At 48.0% G+C, this 25,517-nt stretch overlaps 1 protein-coding gene across 3 annotated transcripts in view; it reads right to left on the bottom strand.

Moving 5' to 3' along the window:
• The window catches only part of CCDC63 (coiled-coil domain containing 63), a 59,697-nt gene extending 46,937 nt beyond the window's left edge, over positions 1–12,760 (bottom strand). Inside the window, exons 1-4 of one of the 3 annotated variants that reach the window (XM_008004717.3) lie at positions 12,643–12,760; positions 6,794–6,894; positions 6,182–6,351; positions 994–1,183 (exon numbers count right to left, since the gene is read on the bottom strand). In XM_008004717.3, the coding sequence (XP_008002908.2) occupies positions 994–1,183; positions 6,182–6,351; positions 6,794–6,802 (369 nt within the window). In that variant the 5' untranslated portion in view covers positions 6,803–6,894; positions 12,643–12,760. The remainder of the gene's footprint in view (positions 1–993; positions 1,184–6,181; positions 6,352–6,793; positions 6,895–12,642) is intronic. The other 2 variants (XM_037996529.2, XM_037996530.2) reach the window with 2 other exon arrangements.
• Positions 12,761–25,517: the final 12,757 nt, after the last annotated feature.

Raw genomic sequence — 25,517 nt, 5'->3', positions numbered from 1 at the left:
GGTAGGGTCCCGTACGTGACTATTTTCTCTTGCTTTTTATTTTCTTTCTCTCTCTCTCTCTTTTTTTTTTTTTTTTTTTTTTTTTTTTGTTACCATAATTAGAAAACATGACTATTTTGAGCCCCTGGGTCATGAGCGGAAGTGACGTGTTTTAGCCAGGTACAGTGGCTCACGCCTGTAATCCCGGCACTTTGGGAGGCTGAGGCAAGGCAGATCGTTTGATGTCAGGAGTTTGAGACCAGCCTGGCCAACGTGGTGAAATCCTGTCTCTACTAAAAATACAAAAATTAGCCAGCATGGTGGTACACGCCTGTAATACAAGCTACTCAGGTGGCTGAGGCATGAGAATCGCTTGAACCCGGGAAGCAGAGGTTGCAGTGAGCCAAGATTGCACCACTGCATTCCAACCTGGGCAACAGAGCAAGACTCTGTTTCAAAAAATAAAGAAGTAGTGACATGTTTCACTTCCAGACTGAAACATTCAATTGCCAGCATGAAACCCTCTAGAACTCTTTCTTTCCCATAACACCTGGCAATGTTCAAGATGGTGGCTATTCCTTCAGCCTAGTCCCAGTGTGAGAAGATATAAGGGCTCTTAGCCAACCCACAACAGTTACATAGCATCAACAAGTAAGAACCCTTAAACTTTAAGTTTTAAACCACTGAGCATGCGTGAGGGGGCGGCATTTATTCCTGCAGCATAACCAAGCCTCTTCTAATCGATAGGGTGCAGCTGTGGGGGTTTATCCTGGGTGCAGCGGGTGGCGCTGGGGAGCATGGCGGAGGGATGGAGTGGTATGGCTGAGCCTGGATACTGGAGCCCAGAGGTCTCAAGGGTAGTGAGACAATAGCAGCAGTCACATTTAGCGGGCTTTCCAGAGGAGATACTTCCATACTGGGGTGTGAGGTCTGGCCTAAGCCATCATGAATATGCACCACAACTCCCCCTCTTTGCTCTGTGTTCTGGTTAACCCTTTAAGAGAAAGACCACACCTTCTCATCCAGTTCAGCCAACAGCACTTTCAGGGATTTAATCAAGGCCTCGTAGTCCTCCTTGGTTTGCAGCAGGAGACACAGCTCCATGTAGTTCTTCTCACTCCGATTCATGTTCCTCGAGGATTTCATGAGACTCAGCAGCAGGGTGATCTCATCCTGCTCTGCCTTCAAGGTCTGGATCTCCTTGCTGTTGGAAAAGCAGCCCATGATTAACCCCGAACCCCTGAGTTTACCTTGACAGAGAACTCCAGGCACATCAGTCCTGCAAGGAGACTGGGAGAGAAGAACTTCCCACCTAAGCAAGCAGGCAAAAGGGACGTGTCCAGGGTCTCAGATCCAGGTCTGGAAGCCTCATCACCTGAGACCCGGTTCACCATGATTTCCTGCTGCCTTGCCTTCTCTGAAGTGGGTATTTTTCCTAGGGAACGATTTGCAGCTGTGCCTGTCAAAAGCCATTACCCAGACATGGAGGAAGCCCCCAAGTTTTCTTTTGCCAGCAACTCCCTGGCACCTGTCTGATTTGGCAGCCCATCTTTCCAGACTTCACCGCCAATTAGCTCCAGTAATGAGGAGCAAACCATCAGGCGGGATTATTTCTTTCTTTCTTTATTTAGAGACAGTCTCGCTCTGTTGCCCAGGCTGGAGTACAGTGGCAGGATCTCGGCTCACTGCAACCTCCGCCTTCCAGGTTCAAGCGATTCTCCTGCCTCAGCCTCCCGAGCAACTGGGACTATAGCTGTGTACCACCATGCCCGGTTAATTTTTGTATTTTTAGCAGATACAGGGTTTCGCCATGTTGGCCAGGCTGGTCTTGAACTATTAGCCTCATGTGATCCACCTGCCTCGGCCTCCCAAAGTGCTGAGATTCCAAGCATGACCCACTGCGCCTGGCCAGGCAGGATTTTTCAAGTTTGCATCAACACAGGGATGCACAGTAGCCTCTAAGCTCCAGCAGTTTCTCTCCTTGCAGTGCTAATGATGAAATGAGCTGATCCAAGTCTCCTCTTTTCCCTGCCTACTGGGATGTGGGAAAAGTGGGATTTGGAAAAGAGCAATGGGAGCTTGAAAGACTGCACAACAATGGAACAAGGGGAAATGGCACAGAGGCTGAGTTTCTGGCAGTCTGGAGACTGACACCCACTGCCCAATGCGGTTTGCGGATCAGTAGCTTGAACATCCTTTCGAAGCCTGGAGAAATGCAGAATCTCAGGTGCTCAACCTGGGACCAATTGGATCAGAATCTGCTTCATTACAAGATCAAGTGTCCAGATGCTTCAACAGTTTTGGACACACTGCTATAGAACAGCAAAGAATGTTCTACAGGCCCAGCGCAGTGGCTCATGCCTGTAATCCCAGCACCTTGGGAGGCCAAGGTCGGTGGATCACGAAGTCAGGAGTTCAAGACCAGTCTGGCTAAGATGGTGAAACCCCATCTCTATTAAAAACACGAAAAATTAGCCGGGGGTGGCGGCAGGCACCTGTAATCCCAGCTACTGAGGAAGCTGAGGCAGAGAATTGCTTGAACCTGGAGGCGGAGGTTGTAGTGGACCAAGATCGCACCACTGCACTCCAGCCTGGGCGACAGAGCCAGACCCTGTCTCAAAAAAATAAATAAAAAATAAAAATTCCATCTCGACAATACAAAAACAAACAAAAAAGAATGTTCTACAGGCCTGGAGCAGTAGCTCACTCCTGTAATGTCAGCACTTTGGGAGGCTGAGGCAGGAGCATTGCTTGAACTCAGGAGTTTGCAACCAGCCTGGACAACATAGTGAGGCCCTATCTCTACAAATATATTAAAAGTAGCTGAGGTCGGAGGATTGCTTGAGCCCAGGAGGCAGAGGTTGCACTGAGTTGAGATTGTGCCACTGCAGCCAGCCTGGGAGACACAGAGTGAGACCCTGTCTCAAAAAAAAAAAAAAAAAAAAAAAAGAGAGAGAGGGTCCTGGGACAGGAGTTGGCAAACCTTTTTCTGTATTGGTTCACTGGCCAAAAAGTGAACCAATAGGCATGGCTGTGTGCCAATAGAGCTTTATTGACAAAAACCGGCAGCCAGCCAGATTTGGCCGTAGTTTGTAGATCCCGTTCTAACAGGATGTTCTGCAGCGATGAAAATGTTCTCTGAGGGGCCCATAGTATCCACTTCGGCACAAGAGATCATTGAGCACGTGAAATGCGGCTATTTCAGCAGAACTAAATTTTATTTTATTTTATTTATTTTAATTAATTACAAATGTAAATAGCCATATTTGGCCAGTGACCACCTGTCTTCTCAACAGTCCTGGGGACTCATCTCCCCTGCTTAAGCCCCTCCTGGAAGGAGGTGGGGAGTGGGAGGGAAGAGGGGGTTGAGTGTCTTTGTTAAGGTGGAGAGAAAAAAGAGAGTACAACACTCTACAAAAGTTAGGTTTTCAGGGCGCCGTAGCTCATGCCTGTAATCCCAGTACTTTGGGAGGCCGAGGTAGGCAGATCACCTGAGGTCAGGAGTTCAAGACCAGCCTAGTCAACATGTCAAAACCCTTTCTCTACTAAAAATACAAAACTTAGCCAGGCGTGGCGGTGGGCGCCTGTAGTCCCACCTACTCAGGAGGCTGAAGCAGGAGAATCGCTCGAACCTGGAAGGCAGAGGTTGCAGTGAGCCGAATTTGCACCACTGCAGTACAGCTCTAGCAACAGAGCAAGATTCCATCTCAAAAAAAGAAAAAAAAAAAAAAAAAAAGAGGTTTTCAGAGAGGGTTGGTAAAAGCAAAAGGAAGGTTTGTCTATCTTGAAGGTAGGCCTGGAACTGGTATAAAGGGAGTGAAGTGCCCCAAAACCTTAAGTTACTCCCTGGATGTTGTAAGCCAGGGTCAGCGCTGGGGAAAAGTGCCTCCTTAAATACTGTATAGGTATTTCACTCGAAAGAACCTAAACTTGGCAGGGCGTGGTGACTCATGCCTGTAATCCCAGCACTTTGGGAGGCCGAGGTGGGTGGATCACCTGAGGTCAGGAGTTCGAGACTAGCCTGACCAACATGGTGAAACGCCATCTCTACTAAAACTACAAAATTAGCTGGGTGTGGTCGCACATGCCTGTAATCCCAGCTACTTGGGAGGCTGAGGCAGGAGAATTGCATGAACCCAGGAGGCACAGGTTGCAGTGAGCCAAGATCGTGCCATTGCACTCCAGCCTGGCCAACAAGAGGAAACTCCATCTCAAAAAATAAATAAATAAAATAATAAGAACCTAAACTCTCCATTCTTCCACCCTCCTCCCCTTCAGTTCCATCAAAGTGAAACCAGATCAAATGGATTGACTTAGTAGATCCAGAAGCCTGTGTGTGGGGTGGGGCTGGGGTGAAGAAGGGTTAAATTCAAAAAAAATTGTCAGAGACACATCAAAAGGAGGTATTTCCTGATGCCCACCAGAGGTAGGCTTGAGAATCAGGTCAGCCAGCCACAGATGTGCAGGTTGTGGCCCGTACAGCCCTCGGAAGCACCACCAGTTTGAAAACATCCCACTGTTTTGTGGATTTATTACACTTTTCTGGAGACACTTTCTTGTTCTAACAAAATCTCTACATAATGACAATTTTTCCAACAGATGGCAGTAAAGTGTCTTGAGAAAGTGTGCTTTTTAAAAAATTCACATGGAGGTCCCTTATGGGCTAGTCCTGGCCCTGAGTAAGTTGAATCCATGGAAAATCTAAAGAATCCCTTTTCAGGCCAGGCATGGTGGCTCACGCCTGTAATCCCAGCACTTTGGGAGGCATAGGCGGGCAGATTGCTTGAGCTCAGGAGTTTGAAACCAGCCTGGGCAACTTGGTGAAACTCCATCGATACAAAAAATCAGCCAGGCGTGCTGGCACACGACTGTGATCCCAGCTACTCAGGAGGCTGAGGTTGGAGAATCGCTTGAGTCTGGGAGGCAGAGGTTGCAGTGAGCCGAGATGGCACCACTGCACTCCAGCCTGGGTGACAGAGCCAGACCCTGTCTCAAAAAAATAAATAAAAAATAAAAATTCCTTTTCCCCATCCTGTGAACTTCACATCTAACAGTAAGATTTCCTTTCTAACAATGGACAGTTTCTGCCTTTATAAACAATATGGATGCAGCTAAGGAGTTACATTCCCTTGGAGGGAATCTAAAAAAGCCTGTTTAATGTTTGCGTATTCAACCCCAGGGGACACCTTTCTGTTACCTGAAGAAATGATACACTCAGCTGGGCACGGTGGCTCATGCCTGTAATCCCAGCACTTTAGGAGGCCGAGGTGGGTGGATCATCTGAGGACAGGAGTTTGAAACCAGCCTGGCCAACATGGTGAAATCCTGCCTCTACTAAAAATAGAAAAATTAGCAGGGCATGATGGTGGGCACCTGTAATCCCAACTACTCAGGAAGCTGAGGCAGGAGAATCACTTGAACCCGGGAGGCGGAGGTTGCAGTGAGCCAAGATCATGCCATTGCCAACTCCAGGTTGGGCAACAACAGTGACACTCCATCTCCAAAAAAAAAGAAAAGAAAAGAAATGATACACTCTGTAATTTCTGATGCAACCCAATTTCAAATATTCTATCTTTCAGTTCTCATAAGGACACACAATTAGGAAATGTCACTGGGGTTTCTACCTTCTCTGGGAACTCCTCCACTTCCCTGTTGGACCAAGGGAGTGACAGCCCCAGACATTTTTGTGTCCCTTGCCCCCTCAAGCCACAGCTGATTGGACTAGGAGGAGACCCCTGACCCAAGCTGAGCCTATCAGAGTCTCCCTCTCCCGGGAATGTGGGGTTCGAATTGATTCAAGACCCTTTCTCTGTGCAGCTGGTAAACTTAAGAGTCGGAGCAGCCACTTCTCACCAGCTGGGGCTGAAATTCAGAGAGAGAGAGAACAAAAGTCATGTGTGGAGAAAAACAGAAACCAGAACTCCTTCCTCAATTAGGTCCTTCCCTGAGATCTGGGTGCCCAGCCCCTGGGGGTCCCCAAAACACCCTGCATTCTGACAATAAATTCCCCCTCTCCACTGAAGCCATCTCAAGTGGGTTTCTCTTGAAACTAGGCTCTGCAGATAAAAGACCATGAGTCCTCCAATGGGGCTCAGAGGTGGCTCCCTGCCCCAGGGGTCACAAGGCAGAAGACAAGCACCATGAAACCCAACCCCAACTTTCCTCCAAGGTCACTCAGTGTGAAACTCCAACCATCACTTACTACTGACTCGCGATCTTCTGCTGGTTTCGGAAGTTAAAAGACTTCCGGCTTTCCACCATCTTCCTGAACTGCTGCCTTAGCTTCCGGAGCTCTGCCTCTGCCTGCTGCTCTTTGGCCTTCTCCGAAAGTTCCTGGGGAGTGTCGGAGTCTTTTCTTCTGTGCTTCTTCAACTGGGGGAGATGGAGGGGAGTGGGAGGCCGTAGTGGGTCAGGTGGCTACAGAAGCCCACAGATGGGCTTAAGAATGAAGGGCAGTGGGGGTGGCTGGGCCAGGGCTGGAGGTGGAATACCTTCCCTTGGGTGATGTCAGCTGCTTGTCTATTACATGGAAAACCCACCCTGGCTTGCTAGGGTGGAGAGATGACTGACTTGTAATTGCATACTCTGGTCGGGGGAGGGTATTCTTTGGGGTTCCGGGTTCAAGCTCTCGCTGTGCCATCTAGTGGGAACTTGGGTAAATTACTGGATGTCTCTGAGCCTCTAGCCTCCCACCTACGAAACGGGCGAGCACAGATCTGTTGTCAGGATGAGATGAACTAACATGTGTAAAGTGGACAGCACAGTGCCTGACCCCATAGTAGGTGTTCTGTGGCCGGGAGCTGGCATCACCTACCACAGACATCTTGAAGGAACCGCACTTTGCCTCCGCTCAGACACTGTATCCAGGGAGCTCAAAGCCAGTGAGCCTGCCCGTCTCTCTCTCTCTGCAATGCCCTGTTCATGGTGGCAAAAGGAAGAGAACTTGTAAGCCACCCCTGCTGGGGGGTGCAGGTCAGAACGGCACCTCCTCCCTCCCCCTGCCATCCCTTCCTCCACCCACACCTTGGCACATGAGGAGGATACCCAGATGGCTGCCCGGGTGTGATAAAAGGCACTTATTGGTTTTAAAGCAATGTTTGCCTGGAACTTGTTTCTCTCACCAGTTATTATTAGGAGCTGGGCAGATGGTTGCGGTGTGTCAGTTACCCTCCTGCTCCCTGTGTACCCAAAGAGGGGGCAAAATGGCATCAGGGGGCCGGGCACAGTGGTTTATGCCTGTAACCCAGCACTTTGGGAGGCTGAGGTGGGTGGGTCACTTGAGGTCAGGAGTTCGAGACCAGCCTGGTCAACATAGTGAAATCCCATCTCTACAAAAAATGCAAAAAAATTAGCAGGGCGTGGTGATGCACACCTGTAATCCCAGTTACTCAGGAGGCTGAGACAGGAGAATTGCTTGAACCCTGGAGGCAGAGATTGCAGTGAGCCAAGATCACACCACTGCACTCCAGCCTGGGTGACAGAGCAAGACTCCATCTCAAAAAAAAAGGCATCAGGGCAGTGTGTACCCTGATGGAGTTAAACAGAAATGTGCCCAACTTCAGCTACAGCTGTCGGGGAATCCCCACCCTCCCATCTTAGAACAGGAGTCACTATTCTTATCATGTCACCACTTGAACTTCATCTGGCCCATAGTTATTCAGAGCAAGGGACAGCATTAATCCCACACATCCTTTGAGGTTGTGAGACCCGCTGCACAGCCAATTCCAGACTGCAGGAGCTGGGTTCCAAAAGCAGAAATTCCAGTTTTGCCACCATTGAGGGTCCTGCCATGCAACTGTTTAAAGCATTGGTTGTGCCAATCATCGGATCTCATTTCAAATTCCTCCAAAGCCACTTATTAACCTTGGGCAAGTCACTTCAGTTCTCTAGGCCTCATTTTCCTCACCTGGAAAATGGGAGAAATTCTAGAAGCCATGTCATTTGAGTGTGTAAGACACTCAGCACTCAGCACTGTGCTTGGGACATAGTAAGTGCTCAGTACACAGTGGCTGGGATGATATGGCAGGATATGGATTGTTTCAGAGGGTGAAGGTGCAGGGTGGTGAATGTTGATAAGGGTGAGAGGGGTGTTCCTCTATCTCCTGGTAACAATACCCTGACGTTCTCATGGGGAGCCACATCTTCCTGCACTCCTAGGGGCTGACCATACCCCACCATCTTCAAGATTGGGGCATCTGACTCTGGATGGGCGAATCAGAGCGCCAGATCCTGGTCAGTCTGCATGATCTCAGCCCTCTAGCCTGGGATTTCTTCAGGGGTGGATGGGCACATGAAGCTAGCTAGTCCAACCAGAGTGAATGGTGGAATTTAAGCTGAAACACTCATGAAAAGAGAGACTTTGTTTCCTGCTGAACTTGAACCTCGGTGGATAAGGTCAGGAGGGGTTGACAGCCATCTGGCAGAGACTGAGAACCAAGCTAAAATGGAAGAGAGAAGACAAAATGAAGACAGACTGAATCTCTTGTCCTGAGGACATCATCCAAGCACCTGCATTTAGCCAAGCCTGAACATACCTCTGAGTAATGTCCAATTACAGAAATCAGTATATTCCATTAAAGCAACCTGAGATGCATTTTCTATTGCTTGCAACCAAATGAGTTCTCATACCTGAAATACTTACATCTATTTAGCACATAAACTGAGCCCCCACTGTATGCTACACATTGTGTGGAATTCAGTGGTAAGTCAGCCTGCAAAGTGCCATAAATCGTGCCTAGGACAAAACAGTAAAAAAGGCTCCACAAAGATGACTTTTAACTTGGGTTTTGAAGAATGAATAGGAGTTCACCAGGCAGAAAAGAAAAGTTGGAGGGTGGGAGGGGGTATTCTGGGCAGAGATAACTGCCCAGGCAAAGGGTGAGAAGAAAGTGACTGAAAGGAGTGTTCAGAAAATGATTTGTGCTCAAGTATAGGCAGCGTCTAGTGGAAAGTGACTAGCAAAGAGATCTGGAAAAGACTGGATGCTGCTTTTTTTTTTTTTTTTTTTTTTTTTTTTTTTTTTTTTTTTTTGCTGGAATTTTGCTCATGTTGCCTAGACTGGAGTGCAATGGCATGATCTTGGCTCACTGCAACCTCAGCCTCCCAGGTTCAAGTGATTCTCCTGCCTCAGCCTCCCAAGTAGCTGGGATTACAGGCATGCACTACCATGTCCAACTAATTTTGTATTTTTAGTAGAGACAGGGTTTCACCATTTTGGTCAGGCTGGTCTTGAACTTCTGACCTCAGGTGATCCACCCACCTCAGCCTCCCAAGGTGCTGAGATTACAGGCGTGAGCCACCACACCCAGCCTGGATGCTTCTTAAAAGCAAGGATGAGATAAGATCAGCCTGAAAGAGATCAGTTCATTGCCTTCCCAACAGTCACTTCCCTTCATCTGGCATTGTTGTTTGAGTTAGCTGCCCATCCAGGGCTTCGCTTCCCTGCTCCTCTTGGATCCAGGCAGGGCTCTCTGATGAATTCTCACCAATGGGATGTGAGCAGAGGGGAAGTCTGTCACTTCCAGACCATTACTTTTAAGAAGTGGGTGTGACCTTTCCATCCTTTCTTGCCCCATCTGACATTTATAGGAGGCAGAGCCACAAGACACGTCCTCAGATCAACTTGTAGAGGAAGTCACCTGCCAACCATGAACATCCTCATTGGGCTGTTACACAAATGCAACATTAACTTCTGTTGTGTTAAGCCAATGAAATGTGGGGATGTATTTGTTACAGCAGCTAGTAAGCCTCAGAGAATACCCTAACTTCTTTCTTCCTAACACAAATCTGATTTTCTACCCCCTCAATGTGCCTAGTTCCAGAGGATGACTCATGATTGGTTCCTGTTAATCATGGTAACCCCACTTCCCTTTGTCAATGATTGGTCTAAGGATGGACATGTGACCCAGATGTGGCCAATGAGACATAAGGAGAAGTCTATTCCATTCCTTTGTGACAAAAAGTGAGAATTTGGGCCAGGTGCAATGGCTCACATCTGTAATTCCAGTACTTAGAGAGGCCAAGGCAGGCAGATCACTTGGTGTCAGGAGATTGAGACCAGCCTGGCCAACATGGTGAAACCCCCTCTCTACTAAAAATACAAAAATTAGCTGGGCATGGTGGTACACACCTGTAATCCCAGCTACTCAAGAGGCTGAGGCAGGAAAATTGCTTGAGCCTGGGAGATGGAGATTGCAGTGAGCCAAGATTGGACCACTGCTCTCTAGTCTGGGCAACAGAGTAAGACTCCGTCTCAAAAAAAAAAAAAAAAAAATTAGTGAGAGCTTGTCCATGTTCCCCTCTCCTTCTGCTTTTAGAAGTTATTGTGAAGACATGCATGATGGTGCAGTGGCAACCATCCCATGACCATGAGGAGAAATATCACCATCACACTAACAGCAGCAAAGAGGAAAGATGGGAAAAAAATGTAGGTCCCAATTGACACTGTTGGCTACTGCCCCATCCCTGGAACTGCCTACCTCTAGACATCGTGTTAGGTGAAATAACAAGAGTCATTGTTGTTTAAGGCAGTCACCAAGTATTTTGTTCATTGAAGCCTAAAGCATTCCTAACTCACATGATGCATACGTTGAAAATGATTCTCAGGTTAATGGGTGATAGGAAAATAGTGGCTGGTAATGTAGGAACCTCCACATTTTCCCTGATGTTTTTGAGGGTTTGGAGGCCAAGTGAATTGTCTAATGTTGGGCAATTCCCACAGGCAGGGAAGTGGTATAAGGCAATGGTTCTGTATCTTCATCATTTCTGGAATGATCCCCACCTCCAGGTGGCGGTAGTAGCTGTAGGAGGATTTACCTGACTAACAAGGTTTGGGCAAAGGATACTCTCTCTGAGGCCTCTTTCAACCCTGGAATTTGGGGCAGCTCCAATTTCATATTGTCCAGGAGCTGTTCTATGTTCCAGGGCCCTTTGGGTCCTAAGTGAATGTGTAATGCACCATCTTAACAGCTTGAATTGGGTATTCCTGACTTTCACTGATAGTGTGATTTGACCTCTCTGAGCCTCAGTTTCCTCATCTGTAGAATGGGGATACCCACACCCGTATCTCAGCGTAAAATAACGTTGGTAAAGTGGTTAGTATAGTGCCTAGTTCAAGTGCCTAGTTCATGACAGATGCTGGGTGAATGTAGCTGATTTGTGAATTAGATTTTCAAGTACCAGTCTGTCTGGCCCCTGAGATCACTGGCTGGGTTATGCACCATCCTCCGGGAACCAAAGTCTCTGTCACCTCCTGCCTTCGTGCTGATTCATACGCACATACGCCATCACTCTCCCCTAGGGTGCTGGCTTCTCTTCACGTTCCGGATGTTAACCCAGGCCTTTCCCTTTCAGTCAGTGCCCTCTGGGATGGGCTCCTATGTTCCCTGGGGGAACAGATCTCCCCCACCCCAAACCCCATCCTCATAGCTTGGCCTGCAGAGCATCTCCTGGATGTCCTGACCCCTGGCTTACCACCCTCTCATTCAAGGGTCTCAAACTCACAGTCCATGGAGCCAATTCAACCTGCCTCCAGTTCTGTTCCATAGTGTTTCAAAACATAAATGTGGGTCACACACTCACTCTCCTGGCCACAGGCCCCACTCCTCCCTATTGGCTAACCTCCCTTCCCCCTAATTCTACATTTTCTGTAACTGCCCAGAGCCAGCAGGAATTTGAATTTGCAGTTCCTGGTAGGAATCTAAGACCTGCCCACTTCTGGGGAACAGCGTGGGCAAGGAAAAGTGCAGAGAAGTCCAGTGGCCCAGGTCAGGGGACGTCAGGCAAGGGCCTCCTGCTCCTTGGGCCTCAGTCTATTCACCACAGCATCCATGGTCCTGGGCACATGGGAAGCTCTTGGCAAACACAGTTTGAATGAATAAAGTTTCCTCCAGGCAGAGATCATCTTCATTTATCTAATATCTAATTAGGCCTGCACCTCCTCTGCTTCTGAATTTTAACAACCTGCCTTTAAAAGACAAGCCTGCCCCATGATGGATTCCCTAGGGACCTTGGGACAGGCAGCTATAGGGATCATATTGAGCCAGGGCTGAACAACCTGGTGATGGAATTAAACATGTGCTTAGGGCACTAGCCAAACAGGAGCACAGAAACACATACACGGGTTTTGTTTTTTGTTTTGTTTTGTTTTGTTTTTTAAAAAAGGATTATTATGGGAGGAAAATAATTTGTCGAACTTTTTTTCTTTTTCCTTTTTTGAGACAGGGTCTCTCTCTGTCATCCAAGCTAGTGTGCAGTGGTTCAATCTCGGCTCACTGCAGCCTCAACCTCCCAGACTCAAGCGATCCTCCCCTCACAGCCTCCCAAGTAGCTGGGACTACAGGTGGTGCCACCACCCCTGGCTAAGTTTTAAAATATTTTGTAAAGACGAATTTGCCCAGGCTGGTCTCGAACCCCTGGGCTCAAGCGATCCTCTCACCTCAGCCTCCCAAAGTGCTAGAATTACAGGCGTGAACCACCTCGCGCGGCCCTGGAGTTATTTTACACGCTACAATTTATTTATGCATGATTGCGGGAGACCCTGATATCTTCCAGGCTTAGGGCAGCGAGATCTGAATGGGCTGGGGACCACCACCGCGCTTTGCTTTTCCCTGGCAGGGGGAGCTGTGGCGCAGCAGGCGCTGCCGGACGGGCGGCGAAACTTACCAGTGGCGGGGCCCGGACTCCTTGTCCTTGGTGGCTCGGGCCGCTTGTCCGACGCTGCTGCAACTGCGAGTCCGACGGTGCCGGGAGGACTGCTTGCTGCGCGGCCTCGCTGCGCCACACCCCCAGCCCCACGCCCGGGCGTTCTGGGACCCCTGGAACGGGCGCCTTTGTGACCCGCATAGGCATGGACGTTCTCCCCTGCAAGTCCACAGGGAGGGCACAGGGTCCTCGGGAAGAGAGGACAAGAGCAGCTGGTTGGAGGGAAGCTTTTGGTGGGGGGAGAGGGGCGACACACTCTCTAAAGATCCCTTACCACACTACTCATGACGCTAAGTGACTTCTTGAGTCAATCAACAATCTCAGCCCCTCCCTCGGCCAACGCCATGCAATCGCTGGTCAACCTCACCCCACTCACACCCCATTCACTGTCTTCTTAGCCTACACCTACACTCATGCTCCCAGCAGCCCTGCTAGGTACGGACTTCATACGCAGCTAACTCAAAGGAGCCCAATTTTCCCTACTCTGGGGAAAAAAAAAAAGAAGTTGGGGGGGAAGATAAATCATTTATGAGAAAAATAACTTCATCAGTGAGGGAGAATTTTCTTCAGAACATTCACCTGACCCCCACCCACTGGAAGGATAACACAGGAACCCAAGTGTGATCCAGGCAAGTGAGCTTTTCACTGCCCTAACGGAGTTTAGTAGTTTAAAGATACACATTTTTCATACAATCGGCCCTGAAACACAAGTCAGCCCCTCTAGGGCTAAGCTCTAGAAACAATCACAGAATTTATGGAAAATTATTGGGGGTACGCATTTTCTACAGTAATTTTGATTCCATGTGATTTCCACTTTAACTCCTCGCCCCCTGAGTGGATTCAAGGGTCTCAAACTCACAGCCCATGGGGCCTCAGACCTGCTAAGGCTCAGCCCTGCTAAGGTCTCCACTTGATCCGTAAATTCTTGGGACAGGATGTGTTTTAGAATTTACCACATTTTGAAGGCCAGGTGTGCTGGCTCATGCCTATAGTCCTAGCACTTTGGGAGGCTGAGGTGGGCAGATCATTTAAGGTCAGGAGTGCAAGACCAGCCCGGCCAACATAGCGAAACCCTGTGTGTGTGTGTGTGTGTGTGTGTGTGTGTGTGTGTGTTTGTATTTCTACTAAAAATATAAAAAATTTAGCCCAGCATGGTGGCGTGCACCCAGTGGGTGCCTGTAGTCTCAGCTACTTGGGAGGCTAGGGCAGGAGAATTGATTAAACCCAGGAGGCGAAGGTTGCAGGAAAAAAAAAAAAAAGAACTTACCATATTTTTGGTTTCAGAAAGATAATATGGTACACAAGGGAGTATGTTGCCCCGATGTTGCTGGCAGCCACGTTGTAACCATGAGGGAAGTCAGTGGGACAGTATATTACATATACGGTTTGGGCAACACGGTCCAAACCAAACACAGTACTGTTTCTGCAAGGAAGCATCAATACTTATGTCAAGTAAGGAGGATAGATTTTGAACAGCTACATGTCAGGCCTTACCTCCAAATGATTCATATGAAGAGTTTTGGATACATTTGACCATCCTCATTTTCCAGATGGGGAAACAGACTTGGAGAAACCTTGTTTTGCAGTCAGTGGAGCAGCCAGGATTTGAACCCAAGGCTCTCTGTCTCTAGAGCCCCACGCTTTTCCATAACCTGACTGAAACCGCAGCCCCAAAGCTGAGCAGCCCTGCAAGCTGATATCTCCCATCTCTGATATTTAAAGGGCTGCTCCAGCACTCAGCTCCACGCAGAGCCCAGTGACTCACACATTTCAAGTGTCAACGACTGAAAAATGATTAAGTTCAATTAGGTTCAGGACTTGTTAAAAATAGACCTTCCTCTGACGAATTTACTCTCTGTGTCTTTATGGGCGCAGCTCTCAGCAGCCCCCATGCAGAGACGTACCAGGCTTTTTAAATTAGAACATGTCAGAATCGATTCTGCTAAAGGGACCTTCTGCTTCATCAGCGGGACTTGGAGCAGGGTGAGATGCCAGCTTGCCAAAGCGATGAGCCAGCGGTGGGAAACGCTGGCGACAGCAGAGCCTCTAGAACACAGGAGGAAATTAGAGCCAAGCCGCAGAGGAACTGGGCAGAGGCATTTGGATGCAGACCAGAAAACTGACGGTCCAAGTGACTCTTTGGTTACAAAAATCAGAAACCCACTTGAACTCACTCAAAATGATTTTTTTTTTTTTTTTTTTTTTTGGCCTCCTCAGCATCTGTTTCCCTTCCCTTCTTCCCAGCCGAGCCCAATTTGTTCAGGTAACAGTCCTTCCCTGTTAAGCCTATGTAACCAGAAGCAGTTGAGTTTTACACACACCTCCAAGGTAGATCTCCATTAGTGTTAGCCAATCACAGCCATCCCATCCTCCTTGCCAATGACTGGGAATCTAAGTTTAAGCCAATTAGTGCATAGCATTCTCCCAGAAACTGCTACTGGTCCAGGAATAGGCATACGACTGACAGTGGCCTATCAGACAGAAAGGAAGACTTGGGTTGGAGGGAGATGCTTTTCTACCCTTATGGATGCAAACAAGAAAGCATGTTGCCCGTCATGTTGCTGGCAGCCCTCTGGCAACTATGAGGGAAGCCAGTGTGAGATCAAGGCTAACACATGATGGAGGGAGGAGCCTAGGGAGAATTACAGAACAATGTGGCTGGCACGGTGATCGTACCATGCCTGAAATCCACCTTAGGAACAATAGGAACTCTGCACTTCCTATTATGTAAATGAATATGTTTTCTTGTTTTTTTAAGCCAGTGTGGATTGCAGTTTCTGTTTCTTTCATCTAAAGCATGCTGCATCATATGAATACTAGGGCTACCTCGCGAAGGTTGGAGGCAGATCCCATGAGGAACAAGAACTCGGAACTAGTAAGCTGTCAGAAACCAAGGCAGCTCCTCCCTCCAGCCCTCTTTGGAACCACCTGGTCTCTCAACTTGGCCTCTTTTTCTTAAGGACTATTTTCTCTGCTGTCCCCTCTTCCTGCCATCTTGCTTCTTATGAGCTCCCATTTTAGAGCTCAGCTAAAAAAAATAATAAATCAATGTCCTCATCTCAATTTCCTCATCTCTTCCCAAGAGATGCTCCAATGTCCTCCTGCCTTCCCAAGAGAACACAATTGTCCAAGTCTAGATTTGATGTCCTGGCCCAATGACGTGGGTCCAGGGGACCGTGGTCAGCTGGCCCCCAACAGGGACTGTGAAAATAATTCTCACCAGGCGCAGTGGCTCATGCCTGTAATCCAGCACTTTGGGAGGTCAAGGTGGGTTGACTGCTTGAGCCCAAGAGTTCAAGACCAGCCTGGGCAACATGGCAAGACTCTGTCTCTGCAAAAAAATACAAAGATTAGCTGGGAACGGTGGCATGCACCTATAGTCCTAACTACTCAGGAGGCTGAGACAGGAGGAACACCTGAGCCTGGGAGTTTGAGGCTGCAGTGAGCTATGATCATGTTGCTGCACTCCAACCTGGGTAACAGAGCAAGACCCTATCTCAGAAAAATAAAAAATAAAAATAAAAATAAATTCTTAGAAAAGGGGGCATAGGCAGGGAGGGCACAGTAGTGTAATGGAGAGAACTACTCTGCTTTGTGCCCTGAGAAAAGCAAATAGACCTCTCTGAGCCTCAATTTGTTGTAACTGCCAGGACCAAATTGAGAACTTTAAAGTCTGCAAAGGTTGTGAAGCATTTCACCCCACCTATGGCATTCAATAAAAACAGTACCGATCCACAAGCTAGGTGTGAAGTAGTCTGGATTCCCACTTCTGCTGTCATGTATACTGAATAACATAACAAATCATTCTGGGGGGAAAAAAAAGTGTGGGTGTCCCGACTTCACTAGTGCCATTAGTCTCACTTCATTTGTTTTCTGGGTAAACAAATAAACTGTTGTTGTTTTTCCTCAGCGAAGGAGGCCACTCTAGCCCCTTCCATCTTCCTCTGCCCTGCCGAGTGGCCTAATCTCCACGCCTGTGGCATTCGAGGTCCCCCAATCCTCCCCCCTTCTATGGTGGATTGGACGAGAAGAGAACACCTCACACAAGTTAAATCAATCAGAGCTCCTTTCCCAGGAAATGGAATCTGGACACAAAATTCCCTGGGAAACAAAGGATTGATGAATAGGTTAATGAGGTGTTGGATGTTGGAGCCAACAGACTGTGTGAAGTCAGGCCAGGGTAGCCTACTTTTGCCAAGTCTACACTGCTGTAGCCGCACAGGCAGACCAGGCACAAAGCCCTTCCCTCATGTTTTCCTTGCTAGCAAAGTCCTGATTTTTATTCTAGACTTCGGTGGAGGACCCTGGATCTCACTGGTCTGAAGATCTCATTGAGCCTACCTGAGATCTCAGGGTGGCCAATGAGGGGAAATCTGCTGGGAGAACTTGGGACAGGTGCTGGCCGAATGTCTCCAGTCCTCAGAGTCCATGGTGTAAGCTGAAGTGCGTGGGCCTACAGGTGGAGGGAGGTGAGTTCTGTTCCTGCTGCAGAGCCACCAAGCCCGCCAGATCATCCAAGGCCTAATGGCCTTCAGTGCATTCCACGTCTGCTTAAGCCAGCTGGAGAGGATTCTGTTGTTTGCAACCGAGAACTATCAGATACAGGCTTTCCCTTCCAGAACCAGGTGCTTCAGGGGCTGCAGGTTATGGTGCAGCCAAGTCCAAAAACCACACGGCAGACAACCAGTCCCAAAATAGCACAGAAATGGCATCAAAAAATTCTGATCACAGGCCAGGTATGGTGACTCACACCTGTAATCCCAGCACTTTGGGAGGCCAAGGTGGAAAGATCACTAAAGGTCAGGACTTTGAGACCAGCCTGGCCAACATGGTGAGAGCCTGTCTCTACTAAAAATACAAAAAAAATTAGCCGGGCATGGTGGCACGCACCTGTAGTCCCAGCTACTCAGGAGGCTGAGGCAGGAGAATCGCTTGAACCTGGGTGGCAGAGGTTACAGTGAGCTGAGATTGCACCATTGCACTCCAGCCTGGGTGAACGAGAGAGATTCTGTCTCAAAAAAAAAAAAAAAAAAATTCTGATCGCAAAGATATGAATCTCTTTAGGGGGTGGACCCCAAGTTCCTGAGGAACATGCGCTTTGCCAAGAAGCACAACAAAAAGAGCCTGAAGAAGATGCAGGCCAACAATGCCAAGGCCGTGGGTGCATGTGCCAAGGCTATCAAGGCCCTGGCAAAGTCCGAGGAGGCTAGCCCAAGATCCCAAAGGGCATCAGCCACAAGCTTGATCGACCTGCCTGCATCGCCCACTCCAAGCTTGGGAAGCTCAATCAACCTGCCTGCATCACCCCACTGGAGTGAAGTAGTGCGATTTCTGCTCACTGCAACCTCTGCCTCCCGGGTTCAAGTGATTCTCCTGCCTCGTGCTGGCACTACCAAGGGCCTCAGGCTCTGTCGGCCAAAGGCCAAGGCCAAGGATCAAACCAAGGCTCGGAGTCCAGCTTCACTTCCAGCTCAGGCTCCCAAAGGCACCCAGGCCCTGACAAAGGCTTCTCAGTAGAGGTCTCTGTCTGCCTACGTGAGGACGGAAGGACTGGTGTGGCCCCTGGGCTGTCATCCCCATGGGACTATTGTCCTCCTGTGCTCTTTGTACAAATAAACTGAGGCAGGAAAGAAAAAAGAACTGTCAGATGCAGAGACAGTGGCCATTGTTGACATCCAGAGTTTCCAATTCCTCCCCAGTGGGATCCAGAGCTGCACCCCTCTTGGCCTCCCTTCCAATTGTCAGAGGCATTTGAACCAAAGTAACTCCATCTTGAGAAGGCGCTGGGTAAAATGAGGCTAAGACCTACTGGGCTGCATTCCTAAACAGTTAAGGCATTCTAAGTCACAGGATGAGATAGGAGGACAGCACAAGATACAGGTCATAAAGACCTTGCTGATAAAACAGTTTGCAGTAAAGCAGCTGGCCAAAATCCACCGAATACAAGATGGCGACGAGTGATCTCTGGTCATCCTCATTGCTGCTCTCCTACCAGAGTCATGACAGTTTATAAATGCCATGGCAATGTCAGGAAGTTACCCTATATGATCTAAAAAGGGGAGGCATGAATAATCCACCCCTTGTTTAGCATATCATCAAGAAATAACCATAAAAATGAGCAACCAGTAGATCTCGGAACTGCTCTGTCTATGGAGTAACCATTCTTTTATCCCTTTACTTTCTTAATAAACTTGCTGTCACTTTACTCTATGGACTCATTCTCTATTCATTTTTGCACGAGATCCAAGAACCCTCTCTTGGGGTCTGGATCCGGACCCCTTTCCTGTAACATAGTGAGGCACAATGGCGCAGTGAAGAGAATGCCAGAGTCCTGGATCTGGTTTGCCGTGTGCCCCTAGAAGAGCAAATAGACCTTTCTGAGCCTTGATTTATTGAGACTGCCAAGACCAAATGGAGAACTTTAAAGCCTGCAAAGATTGTGAAACATTTTACCCCACCCATGACATTCAAAATAAAAACAGGGCTGGGCACAGTGGCTCACACTGTAATCCCAGAACTTTGGGAGGCTGGGGCACGCGGATCACCTGAGGTCAGGAGTTCAAGACCAACTTGACCAACATGGTGAAACCCCATCTCTCCTAAAAATACAAACATGAGCTGGGTGTAGTGGTGCTTGCCTGTAGTCCCAGCTACTCGGGAGGCTGAGGCAGAAGAATCGCTTGAACCCGGGCAGTGGAAGTTGCAGTGAGCCGAGATCACACCACTGCACTCCAGCCTAGGTAACAGAGTGAGAGTCCATCTCAAAAAACAAACAAACAAAATAAAAACAGCACTAATCCATAAGATAAGTGCCACTCATTATCTCAGTGACAGACTTCTCACACAGGTGTACATTCTTCAGAAAACATTTTGGCCTTACACAGCAAGAGTTACAAAAATGTTTATATTCTTCAACCCAGGAAACCTAAATGTGGAGATTCAGCCTAAGAAAATAAGTCAAAGTTGGGGATTTTGTTTTTGTTTTTGTTTTTGTTTTGAGACAGAGTCTCCCTCTGTCACTGAGGCTGGAGTGCAGTGGCACTATCTCAGCTCACTGCAACCTCCACCTCCCAGATTAAAGCGATTCTCCTGCCTTAGCCTCCCGAGTAGCTGGGACTACAGGTGTGCACACTCACACCCAGATAATTTTGCATTTTTTGGTACAGATGGGTTTTTGCCATGTTGGCCAGGCTGGTCTTGAACTTCTGACCTCACATGATCCACCTGCCTTGGCCTCCCAAACTCCTGGGAGTACAGGCATCAGCCACCGTGCCTGGCCAAGTCAAAGATTTTTAAAATTCAAAGGCACTCTTGTGTTCTCCTCTCTCTGTGCCCTTTGATGGTATGACAAGGCATTTAAAGACATTTCTGGCATTTTTTAAAATTCTAAGACGATGTTAACTATATGGTTATTGGCTAGAAATCCTGAGTTATCAACTGTACATATTCATAGTTTGTAAAAAAGAACAAAACAACCAAGACAAACTCTTGATGTTCCTCACTTGACAATGAGGCCGTGGGGGAAGATGGCTTTCGACGGAGTGGCAGCTCAGGGCGTTCACTGTGAGACTGGACCTGTTGACTCCGTGGTAAGCATCTACTTAGCTTCAGGTGGTCTTGTTTCTGTACAGAGTGATATAGCATTCTGCTACCATTCTTAGCTGTGGACAAAGTGGGATCAGCTGGCATGAGAAGTGTTTGGGGTTTTTTTTGTTGTTTGTTTGTTTGTTTTATTTTGAGACAGAGTTTCACTCTTGTTGCCCAGGCTGGAGTGCAATGGTACAGTCTTGACTCACTACAACCTCTGCCTCCTGGGTTCATGCAATTCTCCTACCTCAGCCTCTCGAGTGGCTGGGATTATAGGTGCCCACCACCACGCCTGGCTGATTGTTGCATTTTTAGTAGAGACAGGGCTTCACCATGTTGGCCAGGCTGGCCTCGAACTCCTGAATTCAGGTGATCCACCCGCCTCAGCCTCCTAAAGTTCTGGGATTACAGGCGTGAGCTATGACGCCCGGCCTTTTTTTTTCTTTTTGAGACAGGGTCTCCCTCTGTCGCCCAGACTAGAGTCCGGTGGTGCAGTCATAGCTTACTGCAGCCTTGACTTCGCAGCCTCAAGTGATCCTTCCACCTCAGCCTCCCGAGGAGCTGGAACTACACCACACCCAGCTAACTTTTTTTTTTTTTTTTTAACAGACACAGGGTCTGTGTTGGCCAGGCTGGTCTTGAACTCCTGGCCTCAAATGATCCTCCCACCTCAAAAGTGCTGGGATTACAGACATGAGCCACTGCACCTGAAACAAGTTCTCTTTTAAACAAACTGCAGACCTCTTCCTTGTCAGCAAAGCAAAGAGCCACCCATCATTGAAAATTCAAGAATCAGGCAGGGTGTGGAGGCTCATGCCTATAATCCCAGCACTTTGGGAGGCTGAGGCGGGAAGATCACCTGAGGTCAGGAGTTCGAGACCAGCCTGCTTCAACATGGCAAACCCCGTCTCTACTAAAAATGCAAAATTAGCTGGGCATGGTGGCAGGCACCTGTAATCCCAGCTACTCGGGAGGCTGAGGCAGGGAAATCACTTGAACCCCGGAGGGGGAGGTTGCAGTGAGCCAAGATCTTGCCACTGCACTCCAGCCTGGGCAACAAAGTGAGACTCCATCTAAAAACAAAAACAAACAAACAAAAAAAAACAAGAAGAATCTTCTATATTTTGTATGTTTAGAGTGCTGAGGTGTTTTTCAAGTTACATTAACAGCACTGCACTTTTTAAAAAGAAAAAGAAAATAAGCCAAAGGCAAAAAAAAAAAAAATCTATATATACAAAGATACCGATTGTAAAATCATCTCTACATAGGCAAGTGGAAATAAGTAAAAATCAACAAAATAAACACTTGGAATGAAAAAGCCAAGCCCAAAAGAGCTCATACTGAAAAATGCCATTCATTTAAAGCACGAAATTAGGGGAAGCTAACTTTGCCTTTAGAAGTCAGAATAGAGGTTATCTGGTACAGGGGGATGGAGAAGGAATAAGTAGAAGGGAAATCAAGAGGCTTCCGGGCTGCAGATGTTTTGTTTCTTGATCTTGTTACACGGTCAATTTCTTTTTTTTTTTTTTTTTTTTTTTTTTTTTTGAGACAGAGTCTCGCTCTGTCGCCCAGGCTGGAGTGCAGTGGCCGGATCTCAGCTCACTGCAAGCTCCACCTCCCGGGTTCATGCCATTCTCCTGCCTCAGCCTCCCGAGTAGCTGGGACTACAGGCGCCCGCCACCTCGCCCGGCTACTTTTTCTGTATTTTTTAGTAGAGATGGGGTTTCACCGTGTTAGCCGGGATGGTCTCGATCTCCTGACCTCGTGATCCGCCCGTCTCAGCCTCCCAAAGTACTGGGATTACACGCTTGAGCCACCGTGCCTGGCTTCTGGTCAATTTCATTTATGAAAACTCATCCCGCCGTACACTTCTGATATGGACCCTTTATACGTGTGTATTGTACTCCGATACAAAAGTTTTCTAGACAGATGAACAAAAGGAGGATTTTTTTTTTTTTCTTTTTGAGATGGAGTCTCGCTCTTTCACCCAGGCTGAAGTACAGTGGTGCAATCCCAGCTCACTGCAATCTCTGCCTCACAGATTCACGCCATTCTCCTGTCAGCCTCCCGAGTAGCTGGGATTACAGGTGCCCGCCACTATGCTCAGCTAATTTTTTGTATTTTTAGTAGAGATGGGGTTTCACCATGTTAGCCAGGATGGTCTCAATCTCCTGAACTCGTGATCTGCCCGCCTCAGCCTCCCAAAGTGCTGGAATTACAAGCGTGAGCCACCGCACCCAGCCAAGAGGAAGATTTTTAAAGTAAATTATGGCTTATCTGCTCATGGGACATGCTAGAGCATCAGAAAATATAAAAATGACCACACCTGGCCTGGTGCAGTGGCTCACACCTATAATCCTAGCACTCTGGGAGGTCAAGGTAGGAAGATCGCTTGAGCCCAGGAGTTTGAGACCATCCTGGGCAACATAGTGAGACCCCATCTCTATTAAAAAATGTTTAATACAAAATAAAATAAAATACCCACATCTATTAAGCACATGCATGGTATGTACGTATTGTTTTACCTCGTCTAGTTCATCTTCCCTCCAATTCCTTCACCACTCTGTGGCAATGGCTTCCTTTTCTTGCTATTCTCTCAGGGCCTCAACCTCCCTTCTCTGTTCCCTTAATCCTGCCCACACTCTAAGAGAAGTCCATCTTTAAAGTCTCTTGAACTATCTGGGTTGGATTCAGTTTTCTTCAGAGCCCTGACCATCACAGCCACTCTTCACCTTCCCATGTGACAAGCAAGTGACCTTCTTGGGTTCAATGCTGCAGAGACTGTGCCTTCAGCAGAGTGATGGGAACCAGCCCGGGAGTGAAGCCAATAATTTCAATTTGGCACCAGGAGTTGTGCCAAATGCTTTCATTTTTTATTTTATTTTTATTTAAATTTTTTTTTTTTTTTTTTTTTTTTTGAGACTGAGTCTCACTCTGTTGCCCAGGCTGAAGTGCAGTGGCACAATCTTGGCTCACTGCAACCTCCACCTCCTGGGTTCAAGCAATTCTCCTGCCTCGGCCTCCTGAATAGCTGGGATCATAGGAGCATGCCACCACACCCAGCTAATTTTTGTATTTTTAGTAAAGTCGCAGTTTCACCATGTTGGTCAGGCTGGTCTCGAACTCCTGACCTCAGGTGATCCACCCGCCTTGGCCTCCCAAAGTACTGGGATCACAGGTGGGAGCCACTGCACTTGGTCTCATCTTTTGCTTTTTCTATTTTTTTTTTTTTTCAAGACAGGGTCTCAATCTGTCACCCAGGCTGGAGTGCAGTGGTGCAATCAAGGCACAGCCTCAACCTCCTAGGCTCAAGTGATCCTCCTGCCTCAGCCTTGTTTCATCTTTTTGAAAAAGTAAAGAACTGAGCTCTCTCCCTCCCCCTGTATGCCACCTTCCTCTCCCTGTCATGGTCCCACTTTCCCCAGCTGAGGCTATGAACAGGTAGAGCTCACAGAGCTCGAGTGAGAGGAAGAGAGAAGATTGCAGGCCATGCTGTGACCCTGCAAGGCACGGGAGAACAAATGGCTGCCCATCTGGAGGCGGCGCAGAGACCTGGTGCCCCAAGCTGTATACGTACCCGTGTGCTGCTCAGCAGCGCGGAGCAAAGGCCATGTCTGTCTGGCCCCCTCCTCAAGGGAAAATGGAAGCTTCAGTGTGACCGTTTGCCTCCTCAATGTCTACTCTCTCTTCCTCCCTTTTCTTACCTTTACTGGGAATGGCACATGCCCAACTTTGAAAACCACATCTCAGTCGGGCATGGTGGCTCATGCCTGTAATCCCAGCACTTTGGGAGGCTGAGGTGGGTGGATCACTTAAGGTCAGGAGTTCAAGACCAGCCTGGCCAACATGGTGAAACCCCATCTCTACTAAAAATACAAAAATTAGCCAGGCATGGTGGTGGGCGCCTGTAATCCCAGCTACTTGGGAAGCTGAGGCAGGAGAATTGCTTGAACCTGGGAGGCGGAGATTGCAGTGAGCCAAGATTGTGCCACTGCACTCTAGCCTGGGTGACAGAGCAAGACTCCATTTCAAAAAACAAAAAAATAAACTTAAGTAAAAAATAAAAACTGCATCTCCCAGTCTCCTTTACAGAAATGGACAGCCGTATGACTAAGATCTGGCCCAGCAACTATGGTGGATGGGGTAGAAGGAGCTCTGCTGATGCTCTGAGCAGATGCCTGCCCTTTACTAACTCCACAAACATTCACCAGCATTTGCAGCCTTTCTATGCTTCTAACATAGATTTGGGCAATGGTGCCACCTCTGCTGTATGGCAAGTCAGAAGTTCCTGGAGATTTACTCCCTCCCAATCTCTTCTGGACAGCCCATGGCTGGGTTGGAATGCAGGAGCCCAGTTCCTTTCCTCTGAGGCAGGACAAACTCTGAGATGTAATTTACACTCCCAGGCTCCCCAAGGATCCAGCTGAGGCTGCCCTGAAGTTGCACTCTTCTTTGGTGTGTTCCTTTTCCTCATTCTGCTTCCCTCACTCCCTGACCAGTTTCCCCTGGGAGCATTTCCCAAATTTATCACTTGCATCTGGATCTTTGGTTCAGAGTCTTCTGAGAGAATGTGACCTAAGCATGACACTTCCAAGAAATCTCCTAAAACACAGGCTGACTGAGCTGGCATGCTCTCTCTTTCCTTCTTTTACCATTATCTCCCCTCCTGCCTAAAACATAGATATAATGGCTGGAGCTCCAGTAGTTATTTTGTAACCATAATAAGCATAGAGACAGAAGGATTGTGGCTTCCTGATAACTTTGGGTAGCCAACAGTCCTAGACTCCTACCTCTTCCAGACTTCTTTTATCTGAGAGAAAAATAGAGCATTAACTTTTTTTTTTTTTTTTTTTTTTTTTTTGAGATGGAGTCTCACTCTGTCACCCAGGCTGGAGTCCAGTGGAGCAATCTTGGCTCATTGCAACCTCCACCTCCTGGGTTCAAGGAATTCTCCTGCCTCAGCCTCTGAGTAGCTGAGATTACAGGCTACAGGCATGTGCCACCATGCCTGGCTAATTTTCGTATTTTTAGTAGAGACAGGGTTGCACCATGTTGACCAGGTTGGTCTCGAACTCCTGACTTCAGGTGATCCACCCACCTCGGCCTCCCAGAGTGCTGGGATTACAGGCGTGAGCCACCACACCCAGCCCACTCTTTTTCAGGTTTTAGATTTAGCAACCTACATAACTGCTAATATAGTTGACTAATAAAGTTCTACAATCTTCCCCATGACAGGGAATTTCTCCCTT

Source organism: Chlorocebus sabaeus, chromosome 11, assembly GCF_047675955.1.
Source record: "Chlorocebus sabaeus isolate Y175 chromosome 11, mChlSab1.0.hap1, whole genome shotgun sequence".
Lineage (NCBI taxonomy): Eukaryota > Metazoa > Chordata > Mammalia > Primates > Cercopithecidae > Chlorocebus > Chlorocebus sabaeus.
The sequence above is the reverse complement of the archived record's forward strand: the minus strand, read 5'-3'. Positions and strand labels throughout refer to the sequence as shown.